This window comes from Empidonax traillii, unplaced genomic scaffold (assembly GCF_003031625.1).
Source record: "Empidonax traillii isolate 1590-97213 ecotype Southwest subspecies unplaced genomic scaffold, ASM303162v1 scaffold444:size1099390, whole genome shotgun sequence".
Taxonomy (NCBI): domain Eukaryota; kingdom Metazoa; phylum Chordata; class Aves; order Passeriformes; family Tyrannidae; genus Empidonax; species Empidonax traillii.
In genome coordinates this window covers 941258-957623 of record NW_020955637.1, presented here as the reverse complement: position 1 = coordinate 957623, position 16366 = coordinate 941258, and the positions used below count along the sequence as shown (strand labels likewise).

The following is a 16366-nucleotide window of genomic DNA, read 5'->3' as shown; positions in this document are numbered from 1 at the left end:
GCACAGCAGCCTACAGATTCCATGCAGAGAGGCACACAAAACAGCAATCAGTAATTATGGGGGAGGGAGATAATGAATATCTACAGGAAAGCAATCCTGAAAATGGGAAAGAATGATTTCTGGTGATTTGACCAGCTATCAGGAGCAGCCACAAACCGGTGCTTTCAGTGAATAAAAAATGTAAACAAACCCTATATATAATTAACATGCTGTGGTTCCTGCAGCAGCTTCCATATTGCCTTTATTATATAATTTATGAATGATTCAAGTCATGGTTGGATTCGCTCTGGGTATCAAACTCTCTTGTCCCCAGGCAAGAGCCATTAGAGAGAGGATTGGTTACCCCGACGAGATCGTGACAGATGACAACAAGCTCAACAGTGAGTACCAGGAGGTGAGTGGCAATGCCCCCAGCTCTGCAGAGCCCAGCACTGGCTGCAGGGATGCGCAAACACAACTCACTCAGGGGTTCCTGCCTGCTCCAGCTCACCAAACTGGGAGCTACTGCTCTCAGGCAGCCAGCTCCCACAGGTTCAGGCCAACACCAGCAGCTGCTGAACTCCACTCCAACTAGGAATACAAAGAGGGAATAGAGAGCTCTGGAAAAAATATTCAGCTGCTACCATATATCCAGCTCCAGTATCGACCCTGTGGCAGAGCAGAGCACTGTAAAGCCAGGTCTAACTGCAGATCAAAAAATACTCTTAGGACTGTGTTCCTCAGCTCATCATGCTTAGGGCTACATTTCCCTGATCCATGTAGCTTTTATTCCAAATAGTAACACCACCTCTAACTCCTCCCCCTTTCTTTTTAGCTGAACTACAAAGAAGAAGAATACTTTGAAAACATTATTCAAAATTTATTATTTACCCAGAAGAAAAGGCTGAAAAAGCTCAGAGAAAAGGTGGACAAAGAGGAGTGAGTATTTAATAACACTGTGTCTAGTCTTTTATCCAGTTTGCCCAGGAGAAGGTACCTTCCACCCTCAGTTATTCTGCCATTCTGTTTCATGGTTTCTAGGTTTATTCTAGTAATCATTAACTCTGCCATTAAGAACTGAAATTCTAACTTTGTTCTTCTGGTGTTACCAGGTGGATAAGTGGAGCTGCTGTTGTCAATGCTTTTTACTCAGCAAGTAGAAATCAGATAGGTAAGATTTACCAACATACCAGTGGGATACAGATTTAAATGGCCAAATTGTTTTTATATGTATGTATGTCTGTATGTGTTTGTGTGTCTTTAAAATTAAGAAGTGACGCAATCCTGATATTATAAATTTGAGTATAAAGATTTCTAATGTCAGCCTGTCCAAAACCATCCACGGTTAAAAATAACTCAACATAGAATAGAGCATTAAACTGCCTTTAAAGAAATAAACCAATATCCATTCTAGCTACAGATCAGAACCACGGGGAGGTGCTGAGGTTTCTCCTCTTGTGAACCCTCCCGGCCCCCTTCACAGAGCTGCGAGTCTTGCAAGAGTCACAAAACATTTCCCAGCATTAATTATGCCTCTCAATACTTGTGGCATCTCCATTCTGCAGTGTTGCCATTCCCATCCCAGACTGCAGGGTCCTTTCTAAGCCCTCAGCGAGGTACCAGGAGCCAGGTGTAGCTCCTGAAAACAAGGCTACAAAGATGCAAACCCCTTGGCCTGCAGGGCCCTGCGCAGAAAGGAAACGAGATTATTGCTTGATGTGAGCATTCAGCACAAAAACCTGCTCCGAAGGCTTTGCTTGAAGGAGGTTTGTTCAGTAATTCATAGCGATCAGAGACTGAAGCTGGTGACTGGCAGTTAATGTGAGCCATAAATCCTGACCTCATCCTTTAACTATGGCATGCAGGGGATAATTAAAGCAGGCTGATCTTTAGAGTGATGTCTGAATTAGCCAGCCTTAGGCTGGAGAAACGTCTCTGAGGAGCAGTGTGCATGCTGTGCAGGAACCTTAGAGCCCTGTTGTGACATTTGATACGGCTCCATCAGCACTCGCACCCTCAGGAAGCCCCCGAGCTGCCAGAACCCCAGCCCAGGGGTGCAGGTCAGCACCCCCTGCTCTGAGCACATCCCCACACCCTGGCAGTGCTTCCAGAGCCAGCAGCTCCCTGACCCTGTGCTCCAGAGATCCCTCCCTTCCATCAGCCCAGCACACACCACGGCACTTACACTCCTGCTGCTGTCACTGCTTTCTGGTAACAACATCAAAACATCAGCATATCTAGTCCCAATCAAACCAGCAGTGGGACAGAACTGCGGTGGCAGCAGTTTGCACAGCACAGTTGGGTTTTTTCTAACCTGTTTATTATTTACCAATTTTCTTGAAGAAACCCCTAGAACTGAACTGGGCAGAGGTGCAGGGAAAAGGCAGGAGATACAGACTGAACAGAATATTTTATAGTATTTTACTATTCTTCATTTATAAAAAGATCAGAATTGCAACATGATTTCTTTTTTACTGAATTGCTTCTTACAAGCCTAGAAAAATGAGCACAGAAGTGGGTGAGAAGAACCGCTTTGTTCCACTTCTCTCATCACCAGCTTGGCCTATTTTTATTGATTCTAGTGGGAGTTACTGGCATTTCCAGTGGAATAAATTCCTGTCTCTGAGATTGATCTGTGATGGAGGCAATGATCAAATAATTTATTCTTCCAGGGGAACACCCTCCCACTTCTCATGATGTTGTGAGGTGTATTTAATGATGAGACAGGAGGCTGAGAACGCCAAGTGATGTGAATTGGAACAAACTGCTCTTTCTGCAAAGTAAAACAGTAACAAAGCAAGAGCTGGTGGTGGTTTAAGTGTGTGAGGAGGGGGGCAGTCCTGCTGCTCCGTTCCTGCTGTCCCACAGCCATCCCAGGTGCCAGTTCCCTCCCTGCTGCTGTTGGATCTGCGGGAACAGCGTGGAGTTGGCAGAAGCCAACAGTGGTGTGTCCCCAGTGACAGGCAGGCCCTGACTGTGGTGTGTGTTTTTTGCAGTCTTCCCAGCAGGCATTCTGCAGCCCCCTTTCTTCAGTGCCTCCCAGCCCAAGTCCCTGAACTACGGCGGGATAGGGATGGTCATCGGGCACGAGATCACCCACGGCTTCGACGACAACGGTAAGGGCTGAGCCACAGCCACTCAGAGCACAGGGGTTCACATGTTCCAGAGAGCACAGACAAGTGTCCACATGGAACATCAGATCTGCATTTCTGGGGCATGACAGCACTCTTCTCCCAACCCACAGTCCAAAGGGTCTCACTGACTCGCTCCCCTCCTTATTGCACCGAACCCTCTTTGCCCGTATCCATAATTCTGTTTATTGTATTATTGCAGGCAGAAATTTTAATGAGAATGGAGACCTGGTGGACTGGTGGACTGAGGAGTCAGCACAAAATTTCAAGGAGCTGTCCCAGTGCATGGTGTACCAGTATGGGAACTTCTCCTGGGACCTGGCCGGGGGACAGAACGTACGTCACGTTTATGTGAAACTCCCAGTCTGCTTTAAGTGGGAAACAGAAGCCACAAGAAGCAATTCTCTCAATTCTACCGCCTATTTTTTTAGAGCCTGACAATATATTCCATCACCCAGAACAGGGAGAAGATCAGACTCCCAGCCCTGAGGTTTCCCTAACCCATATGTTACAGTGTTGGCACTTGGAGAGAGGCCAGTAAAAGCAGAGCAGAAAATTTCAACATATTTTTCTGACATTTTTTCACATATTAAGTTCAACCTCAGTATGATTCTAGATTTTGCAGCTTTGACTATCATGACCCAATACGGTGGGCTAAAGGTTGAAAATATGATTTTTAACAAACAAAATCAGAGATTCCCCATTTCCAAAGCTTCATCATCTTTAGTGATATTTGGCTGACTTAGGAATACCAGCTAAATAGAGATTTGCTATGTATCTGGCTACCAAAAAGCTACCTAACTTGCCTAATACCCTGGAAAATACCTTCTAGCAGGTTTGCTGATGTCCATTAGCAGATAATTTCAGCTATTTGGAGATTTGGTTTTCATTTCTCCTGTAGACTGGACAAACTCTGTCCACTTCCTGTAACTGGAACTGTACTAGGAACTGAAGATTAAAGACAGGGAGAAAAGAGGAACAATAAGTGGCCAATGAGTAAGCAGCAGAGAATCTGGGTAACACAGACACAGAGCATACAAAGCTGCCTGCAGGGGAAGAGAGAGGATTAGGGGAAACAACAGTATCCACATGGATTTTGAGACAAGGAAGACAAAGACTTTTCAGAGATGTTGAGCTAATCTGCCAACCCTTCAGATATTAAGGGAATTCTTGCCTTCAGAAGGTAAAGAATGCACAGTTTGGTGCTCCTGAATGAGCTGTTTTTTCAGAAAACTGTACTTTTCCTTTCTATGTTACAGCTCAGTGGAATCAACACACTGGGAGAAAACATTGCTGATAACGGGGGTGTGAGACAAGCATACAAGGTAAGAAATCCAGTTTTCTATCTCAGCTGAAACTGTCAGAGATTAGGAAAATTGGTTCAGAGCCTTTGAAGAAGAACCACAGTTTCTAGGTGGGGGACACGACCAGAGCTACTGACCCATCAAGGCAGGGTTGAAACTACTGGCTAGTTGTGGTATTTCTTTCATCCTGTTAATCCTGTCAGGCTACATATTACCTGTTCCTAGTGCACTCTTTCTCATTTTTTCCTTTGTGAATAAAGAATGTGTAGAATGAAAACATTCCCTGAATCCCACTTGGACCATCACCTGACTGAAATGCTGATACCCAGCATCCATCTGCCCCTGGCTGTCTTTTTCACCAGCTTTTTCATGCCAGGAAGGAGGGGCAGAATGGCTTTCTTCTGCCCCATAAACGTGAAACACTTTGCTGTTCAACTTGCACAGGTATCCAAAGATGTCAGGGGCATCTGGGCTCCTTGTGCTCAGCCTTGCACAGGAGCTTGGGTGCTTTTTGGCTCTCCTTCCACTCTCTTCCTGAAGCAGATACTGGACTCTCCAGACTGGCCAGCTTTCAGACTGACAGCCACAGAGACAGGTTCTGTTTGTGAGCGTGGTTTGGAAGAGAGCAGCTTCTCCATCACTTGTTATTCACAAAGCTGATGGTTGCAAACCTAACAACATGATCCTCCCTCTCTTCCCTGAACACCGTGACGACTGAAAGCTGTCACGGCTCAACAAAGAGCCCGCTGGATGCACAACTCACACTCCAAGTTACCAGCACAGCTTCTGCAAGGAAAGCCCTCAGCAACCTCCTTCACTGGAAATGAACACGTTTGAGGACAAAGACAATATTAATGGGAGTTTGAAGAATGACCTGGAAGCCTAAAAGAGGCTTTTTAGATTAGTCTGATCTTCAGTTACTGGAACATTTGTGCCAAGTGCAAAGCCGTGAAAGGGGATACTCCTTCTGAAAGGAATGGGAGTAGCCAGAGTAAAATCAGGTCAGAAGTATTAAAAATTATCAGGACCTCATATGAATAGTGAAAAAGGTCCAGAAGGAATGTGGAGAGGTTTGTAGTCCATGCCCTCTCCAGCAGGTGGAATGAACCCTTTCTGTGTCCTGCAGACACCCCACAGGAGCCGTCCCGCTGCCTCCTTGCACCCTCCGGTGTCGCTTCCCACAGTGCAGACAGAGCAATCCGCTCCTTGCTCCTTTCTTTCCTGTGACCTTTTACATATTTGAAGACTTACATGCTTCAAGGCCCAGACTTCTCTTCTTTAGACTAAACAAACCCAATTCTTTCAATCTTTCCTCATAGGTCATGTTTGCTAGACCTCTGCTTGTTCTTGCTGCTTTCTTCTGGACTGTCTCCAGTTGGTCCACATCTTTCTTGAAGGGCAGTGCCCAAAACTGGACAGAGCGCTCCAGCTGAGCCCTACCCAGTGCCAAGTGGAGTAGAAGGATTACTTCATGGATCTCACATAAGCCCCTCCTGTTTATACATCCCTGTAGGACACTTGCCTTTTTTGCAGAGCTCTGGCGCTGTTGGCTCTCGCTCCGCTGTTATCCGCTGAAACTTCCAGAGCCTTTTCCATGGACCTGCTATCTGCTCATTCCTCAGCTGCACTTGGGCAGTTGACTGGCGTTCCTCGGGCGGTACCTTGGCCCTGAACCTCAGGCAGAACATTTCTGCAGCATCTTTCATCAGCAGTGGCACACGAACAGCACATTGCTCGCCACACGTCTCCACAGAAAACACGAAAGCAGCTGTTCTTACCGTGGAAAGGTTTTAAAGTCTTCTGCAACTCGCTTAGAAAACCCAACCCAACAAAACCACAATGGGAAAAATCTCCTCTTCAAAATGCAGCATTGGATAATGGATATCACACTACTGAGAAATGGCCCTGTCATCCTGTGCTTCAAGGTGGCACATGTGGGATGGATGGCCAAGGAGTCCATGATTAATTATGTCAGAGAACCCGTGTTCCTCCTTGTCATCATTTCATTCTGATTGTCTGGGCTGGAAATTTTAACATTTCTGTGCACTTCATTCTACAGGCCTATGAAAACTATGTGAGAAAGCACGGAAAAGAAAAACTTCTTCCTGGTCTCGACATGAACCACAAGCAGCTGTTTTTCCTGAACTTTGCACAGGTATCCGTTCCTTCCTTCCTGATGGCTCTGCAAATCACCTAAGCTTACCACTGAGTCAGGCAGGGCAGGCTGACTTCCATGGCCTTACTGAGAGCTGGCAGAGCTGAGCAGTGCTCACTGCAAAGAAGTGAGAAAGTCTCCTCAGGTGATTTTTATCTTCCCTCCTAAGTCTGGCAGAGAGCTTCTTGTGCCCAAGTGTTTCTGTCTGAGGACAACAACACACTTTTTTAAACAAAATACACCTTTTTTTCTCTATGTTCTCATGTGTCTCTTGCTGGGCAGTCTTCGGGCTGACAGTGCTTCTCCCTGTTCCTGTGCAGGTGTGGTGTGGAACGTACAGACCAGAATATGCCGTCAACTCCATCAAGACAGACGTGCACAGCCCGGGCAAATTCAGGTGAGCACCCCCAGCCTCAGTGCCACTGCCAGCACACCCCAGTTCTGCTGTGCCCTGCAAGGACCCTGCACACCCCAGCTCTTTGCTGTGCCCTGCAAGGACCCCGTCCAGAGGCTGGGCTGCGCCTCCCAGGGCAGGTTTAACACACACAGCCACAGGCAGAGCACACTGAAGGTGGTTAAGAGGAGACACCCAGACTGCCCCTCTCCCTGCAGGAAATGTGGCTGCTCAGGGTGGAAGCCTTTGGGCCAGACCAGCACCTTTTCTTTTATCTGAAGTCAGAGCAGCCTGTTCATCAGCAGATAACAGGGTTTGTGCTCTGACAGACCTGTCTGGTGAAATGCCACGGGCTCAGGAACAGTGCAGCCAGCACAGCATCTGCTGGCTCGGGAAGGCTGAGTCATCTCCAGGCTTCACGTCCACAATGGCCGAGTTCTCTCCCAATACAATCCACTACATTAATTCCAGTATCTTTCTTTCAACGGCTTTTCAGCAAAGAATTATCTTGTTTATCCCACATACTCAAACATTTAGTGAAAGCAGCGACTGTTCCCTCAGTGCTCCTTGCCTGGCTCTCAGTGTGGGTGGTTTGTGCTCTCTGGGATCTTTCCCAGGGGCAGTTTGTGCCCTCCAATCCCTCCTGTCTGGTCCCTGTGCTAACCAGGGGGCTCTGCAGAGCCTCCCTGCAGATCTGACCTGGAACAGGACAAGGCCTTTGGAGTTCCCCAGCTCAGCATCTCTGTGTAACTGTGTCTGTGTGTACCTTGGACATCACACTGTGCTGTGCTCTCTGTACCTTGGGAGGAAAGGCTGTAAACTCTGTTTGGAGTGACACGAGTGTTAATGAGAAACCATAAACACTTTCAGAATGTGAAGTCATTTTCAGGATGAGGCCTCACAAGAGCTCTAAAACAAAAGTGTTTCAGTACACAAGACCTACCCACAAAATTAATGCCTAATGACATACTACTGAAGTGTCCCCAATACTCCCAGTCTGTCTTTTTTAATTATTATTCGGGGTAGGATGGGTCTTTTAACACCTGCTAAACTGACTGCAGGCTGTTTCTCCTTCCAGGCAGGACAGGCAGCTCTTCATAAAACTTGTTAATTGCATAGTACAACTTTAGTTAATGGGTTCACAACTGGACAGGGAGAAGGTTTGTTCCAGTAGGAAAATCAGGAGTTAACAGAAAGATGCCTTTGATCAGGTAATCATCAAAAGCAGGTGGAAGATAATGTACCTGAGTGTTATTAAAACACAGCCCGCACAATCAGAGCCCCTGACCTGTATCTGCTCAGGTACCAAATCCCTGTAGTTCTGGGGATATCAGCAAATGAAGCAGGACTCTTGTCCCACTGCTGTTTTATGTAAGTAGAATTTTAGTACACCCCAAATACTTTTTGCTGTGTTTTGGCACAGTCCTGTTTTGGCAGTTGCAGCCCTTCCAGGCAGTGAAGCACAGCTTCACCAAAATGCATGGCTTTGATAATCCTGTTTCTGTGCCACCCCTGTTCACTGCTGGCTCCCAGGATCAGGGAGCAAGAGTCACTCTTGGCCCTGCAGAGACAAATGGGTGCTGAACTTCACCTCAGCCTCTGCGGGCACTTTCTGCTTCTGTCCAGTCTAATGGTTAAGATTATCCACAGACCAACCACAAATCACTCAAACAGTTCCTTAAACAACTCCTGGTCCACAATCATTGTCCACCAGTATCCATATACGACACTAAAGCTGAAATTATTGTCCTCCACGGGTATGTGCTGCCATATTCCCATTCCTGAAGGAACGAGCAGCTCTTAGCACATCTATTCACACATGTTCACAATTACACATATCAAACAGCCTTAGCTGGAATGGCCTCGTGTTCACTTGAAGGCCGCTGTTTGTACGAGTCTTTTTGCCAGGAAACTCATTCACTGGAACATCTGTGGACAGTGCCCAGAGAAGCAGGAGGATCTCAGCTAAATCTTGCCTGGTGTCAACATGTAAATGAACATTCACTGACAAGTTACACCACAGCCCTCGACCTCAGGGTCTTGTTTTCCCTTCACCGAGGAACTTGTCAGCAAAGCGTAGCTGGAAAAATCTTCAGTGAAAACTATGGAAAAGCAAAAAACCTCTTCCAGGTGGAACAAACGGGCTGTGAGGAAGGGACAGGGCCTGTGTTTTGGGGGTTGCAGTAAGGGCCATACAAACTGGAAAGAGAAAACAGAGCCACTGCTTGAGGGGAAATGAAGCGCCAGGGCTCAGCAATAGGGGCGTTCCCCACTGGGGTGAGCTGACACACACTGAGGCAAACAAACCGAATTACAAAATACGGGTCGTGGTGTTTGTTTCAAACAAAGGCAAGGAGCAACGACAAGCTGTTGTTTTGTTCTGTAGGGTCCTTGGATCACTGCAGAACTCTCCAGAGTTCTCTGAAGCCTTTTCCTGCACCACGAAAGACAACATGGATCCTCCTAGGAAGTGCCGCGTTTGGTGACAGACTGCAAACCTCCCACCCCGAGGAGCTTGCCAGGAAAAGAGACACTGTCAGCTAATTCTGAGAAGGGGAGGAGGGAAGAAAACCGAGGGGAATATGCTAGAGTAGTCACTGTAATTGTTGGTAAACATGCAAACCCCAAATCATCACCCAGCAGAGCATCCCAGGAGGACTAAGGCAGCCCCAGGCTGCTGCGGCTGACTGGCTGCCTCTCCCCCACGGAACCTGTAGGATCCAACTCACTGGCCATGCACAGCAACATTCACTGCAGTTTAACCCTGCTCCCCACAGCCAGGGGCTTTGGGGATTCATTCCGAGATGTCAGAGGATAACAGGAGATCTCCCACCGGTCAGCGAGAGCACAGTTCTGGCCAGGGAGGAGGGAAGTGCTCAGAAACACACGGCTTTAGCCACCATAATATGACAGAGAAACTGCAGTTTATATCCCACTGTCACACCTTGTCCCTCTGCCGTTACGGGAAATCTGCTCTACCAAATGTTTTCATCTTTACTTGAAACCATTTATAAGAGAGGAGTCCAAAGACCTGCTGTACTTAAATAACTTCTCACTAATTACTCCAGCGTGTATTACCTGATGGCACTATTTACAACAGTTTATTTACTGCTTTCCAGCCCAACTGAAATTGTAGGTAATCTAATTTTCAAACCTATAATCTGTAAGATTGCGATCAAAGACCCTTTCACAGTTTTCTAAGTTTTTTCTTGCTTTCTCTGAAGTTGCTCTTTTTTAAAGTTTCTAGTAATGTATAAATCATAGTTTTTATATTTAAATCTGAGCTACACTTTTGACTTGAAGTATTGTAATATATTTTATCAGTGGCTGCATAGAACTGGGAAATTGGAGTAAAGCATGGTACTGGGCAATAAGATAAAGCCTACAGAGCTGAGTCCTCCAACAGAGCGCACTGATGTTGGAGCTTTCAGGCTGATTTCTCAGTGCTTAGGGTCTGATCCTGCACGTAACTTGTACATGTTCTGGCTGATGCCAGTCCTCACACCTGGAAAGCTGCACAGCTGATTGCAAGAGGCAGGAGGAGCTTTAAGTAAGAGGGTAAAAGGCTTTAAATCTGCAATGATATGTATTAAACATCCTCATGCAGATTGCAAAGGAACTTACTGCTTTGTGTATCAAAGCAAACACATTTCCAAACTGAGTATCAGATACCTCAGATGACTGCTACAATAGGTCTATTTAAAAACCTATGTCCTTTTAGCTTTCTGAGTTCGTCATCTGATCAAAACATTTTGATAATAAACTGAAATTATGAGCCAAATGCAAGTGTGTGTTCTTTACAGGAAATAGCAATAAAACAAAATTCTCTGCAAATAAGTGTCTGCACTGGCCCCTGAGCCCCACAGCTCAATAGAGGGAGATTCCATTCCCAGGATCCAGCTCACGGCCACCCACCCTGCAATCAGTTCTGTGGCCACTCGGGCACACGCTGGGCTTGTTGGGGTGCCCCGAGCAGGGCCAGGAGCTGCACTGGATGGTCCCTGGGGGTCCCTTCCAGCTGGGACCCTCTGGGATCCTCCCTTACTCTGCGATCCTCTGACCTGAACAGGCCCCAGGATCCGTGCCAGGGTATCAGGGCAGGAATTGAAGAACCAGGCTGGGATCCATCCCAGGGGATCAGGGCAGGGATTGAGAGGCAGGCTGGGATCCGTCCCAGGGGATGAGGGCAGGGATTGAGAACCAGGCTGGGATCTGTCCCAGGGGATCAGGGCAGGGATTGAGAACCAGGCTGGGATCCGTCCCAGGGGATCAGGGCAGGGATTGAGAGGCAGGCTGGGATCCGTCCCAGGGGATCAGGGCAGGGATTGAGAACCAGGCTGGGATCCGTCCAGGGGATCAGGGCAGGGATTGAGAACCAGGCTGGGATCCGTCCCAGGGGATCAGGGCAGGGATTGAGAGGCAGGCTGGGATCCGTCCCAGGGGATCAGGGAAGGAATTGAAGAACCAGGCTGGGATCCGTCCCAGGGGATCAGGGCAGGGATTGAGAGGCAGGCTGGGATCCGTCCCAGGGGATCAGGGCAGGGATTGAGAGGCAGGCTGGTCCCTGCACACCTGAAGGAATTCCCTCACGTTACTGTAGGGCCCGGGAGAGATCAGTTCCCTGCCCTGAGGGCTGATGGCCCATTACGGGGCAGGATTAGAGAATTCCAGACACACTACCAGTAACAAAGGGTAACGACGCAGGGCTCGTACCTGAGGCGGCTCCGCGGCAGGTCCAGGCGAACATGGCTCGGGTGAACCCATCCTCCGGGCGGCCGAGCCCGGCCGGGCTCACCCCGGGCAGCCCGAGCTGGAACACGGCCCGAGGGCGGCTCTGAGGGCCCGGGGGCTCCTGCCGGGTTCAGGGGCTGAGGGACCTCGGGACAACGATCCCACCGCGGCCCCGCCCTTCCAGAACATTCCCTGGCTGCCCTCAGTGCCCCACCCTTCCACTACATTCTCTGGCCCCGCCCTTCCAGAACATTCCCTGCCCTCAGCCCCCGCCCCTTCCAGAACACTCTCTGGCCCCGCCCTTCCAGAACATTCCCTGCCCTCAGCCCCTGCCCCTTCCAGAACATTCCCTGCCCTCAGCCCCCGCCCCTTCCAGAACATTCTGTGCCGCTGGGCAAACCTGGCACCCAGCTCTGCAGCAACAGCAACTCCAACATTCCCGCTTGGCTTTTGGAGATGAAACAAGGAATAATAAATTAAGCACTAAAGATCATCTTAGATCACAGAAAACATCATCCTACTATCAGGAAAGAAAATAGGTTTGGAAAAGGTGCCCACCCTAAAGGTGTACAGGGGTCTTTGCTCCTGGAGAACTGGACCTCAGGGATGGGATAGAGCTCATTAGGGACAGCTCGTTATTCCCCCAAGCCATCCCCCTGTAACAATATTGTCATGTCCTACAGCCCAACACGGTGACAAACACTGAAGCTGTGGCCTCACTTCAACAGCGTAGCACCAGAGCTCTGCAAGAAATCTGAATACACGTGGTTTTCTTCTCATCACTCACCAGCATCCGAGAGAAAAAACCCAGCACCCAAACACTCACTTTGTTTTTCAAGAATTAAAGCCCCCAAACCTTTTGCTGCCGCCCTGACAGCCCTGCACGTGTGGGGAGCTTCGCTGACCAGCCGCTCCAGTGGGCTGTCCGAGGGTGGTTCCAAAAGGTCACCTTGCAGAGCACTCCGTGGGCTTCCAAGAGCGTGGGGGATGCATAATTTCTTGGAATAATCCTCTTTTTATTACTCCACAAAACTGGCAGGAACTTTCCCTTTGTACACAGCAAGTCAGCCTGACAATACTGAAGCCAGCCTAGAAAGTTATTTTGTTTTGCTCTGCCAAATCAGATCTTTCTGCTCTCAAAAATCAGGTAAAGCTAAACCAGATTGTAGAGTTTACATTTCAGCTCTGTAACATTTTAATTGGAAACATTTGATTTCCAGTGTTGTGAGACACCCAAAGAGCCACTGGGGCCAACGGGATCTTTCAGAACGTTTCCCTGCAGGCCTGGTAAATGAACTGAGATGTGAAAACAGGGACATGGTTTCTATGGAGTCTCTGCTGGCCCTGTGTCAGTCAGAGCTGGGCTCAGTCTGGGTGGGCTCAGTCTTAGGAACCCAGGAATTGGTCCTGAAAAGGAGATATGAGGTGTCTGCTCACACAGCCCACCTGGACAGGGAGCTGGGAGGGATGTTCTCACCTGGCAGTGACTGACAGTGATGCTGGAGGTCCTCACCTGCTGCAGGGACTGGGAATCTCCAGCTCTTCAAGAGACTGCAGGGTTTACCCCCTCTTTCAGGACACCCTCAGTTCATCCACAGGTGAAGCAACTTGGTGTTGAGTCAATTCCCAAAGGGAATGTCACACTTGAGTTCTGCTGCTGAGGCTGCTGGAGTGGCCAAGGAATGTTCAGGGCTGCACTACAGTCAAATATGTTTGTGTTTCCATTCCTAAAGGACAACAGACAGTGCCCACAGATGGAGACAGGATGTCTGACTGATGTGCCTTCCTCACATTCTCAAAATTATACAAATTGTGTAAGCAGGAGCCAAAAAAATAGTTTCTCTCTCTGTTTAACCCCATCAGGGGTCATGAAGGTTTTTTTCACATTAACTTAAACATACATCTTGCTGGGATCTCCCAGACATGCCTCCCACAGTCAGTTCTCTGCTTTAACTGGGGATTGAATTATTAATGATTTTGTCTTCTGAGAGCTGCAGCTCTTCAGTGTAAAACCCTTCCTGCTCAAAGCTCAGGGCTGTCTGTGAAAATGCAGCAGCTCAGATCATCTGACAATTATTTCTGATTTGAATGGCAAAGTCGCTGGAAGTTCTCAAGGCACGTTATCCATCAGGGGAATATAATTATCTCCAACTATAATTAAGAAAGACAAACCCTCCAAGTACAAGACAGTCAGGGGGCCAGAGTGAGGCTGAGCCATGACATGCACCCTCAGCTGTACAACAGCCCTCCCAACCCTAAAAAAGCCTGAGGTTTTCTGGTCGAAGGACATACATATTTGTTTCATAACAATAGATTCCAATAGATTTTCCCCACAATAAGGCTAAAAATACTTCCCCAGGCCCCACGAGAAATTAACCCTTGCCTGTTTCTAGCAAGCTGGAAGCTCCTTAGCTATTTTAAAAGTTTGCTACTGAGCAGGCAGGCAGGTGTCCACCTATACAGGACTCCAAAACCACTCACCCCATTACAAACCGTTTGGAAACTGGGAAATTGGTTTGGTGACTCTTCCTGGAACTCTAATTAGCATTTGAAACGCTGTGGATAAGAAGAGTACACCATGTTTACAGTGTTGATATTAAAAATAACTCATTTTATGCTTGTTTTAGTCATTAGAAATCTCAGTTGAACTTCCAGGTTCTTCTAATCAACCTCACTGTAAATTCTTCTGTCCTGTAAGACAAAGCAAATAGCGTCTGAAAGGTGGCAGTGCCAAGCAAGGGAAGCAGAGGCGGTGTGTGACACGTGCCAGTCACTTACTGCCATCAGGAGAAGACAATGTAAACCATGAGGGCACATCCCAGGATCCAGCCAACTGCCAGGAGCACAGGCACAACCAGGCGGGACAGCGGGGCTGGGGCTGCAAGAGAAGACAGGGACAAGCTGTGTGACAGAAAGGCAGGCAATTATCCCAACACATCCAGGATTGTCCCAGCGTGCCTGGACCTGCAGGAAGGGGACACTGAATCCCCATGCTGGCAGTGCCTGCACTGAGGGGACACTGTATACAAATACATTTCTGTACAACATCAGAATTCTAAAGACCCTTCTATCAGCTTCCTGCAAATAGCAGTCTCTTGCCAGAAAGCAGAATTCTATTACTTACCAACATTTTACAACCTCTTGGAGCACATCTCTCTGCAGTTAAGAGATTTCCAGGTTTTTGAAGGGATTAATAAATTATGTAAAACTATTCACAGCACCTTGCACAGTTCAGATCAAGCAGGCAGATTTAGAGGGATCCTTAATAATTTAAGGATTGCCACATTGCTCTTTTAAAGCTGTGCACAAGAAACCTCTCTCCATGACACTGCACGGTGTCTCTGACAGAGGGAGAGAGCACAGAGAGAAAATCTGCATATGCTGCCAGGAAAATATTAAACAGATAAAGAACCACAACAGCAAAGATAAAATCCTGCTCTGAAACTGGGAGTCATTTTGCCTGGGAGATAAGTCTTCGGAAGCTGTATTAGAGATGTATTAGAGATGTATTAAAAAGTTCCTTTAACCAGTGTTACCTGAGTACCTGTGCACAGCAAACACCACAGATACACTCACAGCTGTAAGTTTAAGTGAAGTAAATTAAAAATGACAATAGATACAGAATACATTTTTATAAGCTGCCTTTTCTCCTTGGAGACAGTGAGCTCTGCTTACAATGGAAAGCTCATTATTAAAATTTCATTTTGCTCTGTCACTCAAGCTTTGTGGGGTTAAAATCTGAATTATTCTACGTTCACCTAGAACTGCGCTCAGAGCTCAGCTACACGGAGACATCAAAAATGCTGTCAAACATATCTCATTTTACACAGCTCTGTTCTATTGTGTTCACTAACCTGAAATTACAGCTACAAAACACTAAAGAAAAAACCGGTGGGATTCAGAAATACAGGAGGAAGACAAGCTACTTTTAACTGTTAATAGAATTAGCTTTTAAACTGGTAACTGTTACTGAAAAGTAAAATACATAGTGTTTCAACAAGACCACAAGTAGCTGAGTATTTTCACACTCCATTGCTCAGATTATTCATTTTAATCCATTGTTACATTCACATCTCTCGGTGCATCTTACCTGGTTCTGCCATTCCCCCTCTGCTGGTTTAGTGGCAGGTTTGCCTCTGCAGTTGTTCTGGGAGCCTCGGGATGCTTTAAATAGACGGGTATTTGGAATGTGCTGCAGCTGCCTGGTCCCTGGTGCCAGGCTTGGGCTACGTGCAGCCAATTGTCTAAAAAGGCAGCAATTCAGGGCATTTGGGCTCACCTCTGCCTGCTCCTCCAGCTGCACATCTGGAACAAAGGGGGCTCAGTTTTTGAAGGGGGAGAGGAGCGAGGGTGACAGGTGCTTTGTGGACTCTTCATAGCCATGAAACACCCCATGGGAGGTTCAGAGAATATTTATGACCATCCACACATTTAGAGCGTGACAGGGACCTGGTTTGTTCTTAATCCCCCACATCTTCAATCATCCCTCTCCTGTCGACACCCAAGCCAAGCCCTGCTCAGGATACTTCTGTAGTTCTCAGTTCTTTCCTAAGCCCCACTAGGACTCTCATTCTGCACAAAGCACATTAAGCTCTTGTCCCTGAATGAGTACAGGGTGCAACCACAGGTTTCTGCCATCCCTGTGGGAAGTGGGCAACAAAACTCCAGGAAG

The 16366-nt window shown here is 47.5% G+C and overlaps 2 protein-coding genes across 3 annotated transcripts in view; one reads left to right on the top strand and one right to left on the bottom strand.

Moving 5' to 3' along the window:
• MME (membrane metalloendopeptidase) overlaps positions 1 to 10744 on the top strand; it is a 29248-nt gene extending 18504 nt beyond the window's left edge. For both annotated transcript variants that reach the window (XM_027894865.1, XM_027894863.1), the window contains exons 15-23: positions 314 to 394; positions 815 to 918; positions 1092 to 1150; positions 2976 to 3095; positions 3313 to 3446; positions 4370 to 4435; positions 6474 to 6569; positions 6890 to 6966; positions 9350 to 10744. In XM_027894865.1, the coding sequence (XP_027750666.1) occupies positions 314 to 394; positions 815 to 918; positions 1092 to 1150; positions 2976 to 3095; positions 3313 to 3446; positions 4370 to 4435; positions 6474 to 6569; positions 6890 to 6966; positions 9350 to 9449 (837 nt within the window). In that variant the 3' untranslated portion in view covers positions 9450 to 10744. The remainder of the gene's footprint in view (positions 1 to 313; positions 395 to 814; positions 919 to 1091; positions 1151 to 2975; positions 3096 to 3312; positions 3447 to 4369; positions 4436 to 6473; positions 6570 to 6889; positions 6967 to 9349) is intronic.
• A 3540-nt stretch (positions 10745 to 14284) lies between these two features.
• On the bottom strand, positions 14285 to 15943 carry LOC114062910 (sarcoplasmic/endoplasmic reticulum calcium ATPase regulator DWORF). The gene is made up of 3 exons (XM_027894847.1): positions 15785 to 15943; positions 14473 to 14572; positions 14285 to 14385 (listed from the first exon to the last, which is right to left on the bottom strand). The coding sequence occupies exons 1-2, from the start codon at positions 15795 to 15797 to the stop codon at positions 14478 to 14480; spliced, it is 108 nt and encodes a 35-aa protein (XP_027750648.1). The 5' UTR covers positions 15798 to 15943; the 3' UTR covers positions 14285 to 14385; positions 14473 to 14477.
• Between the last annotated feature and the right edge of the window lie 423 nt (positions 15944 to 16366).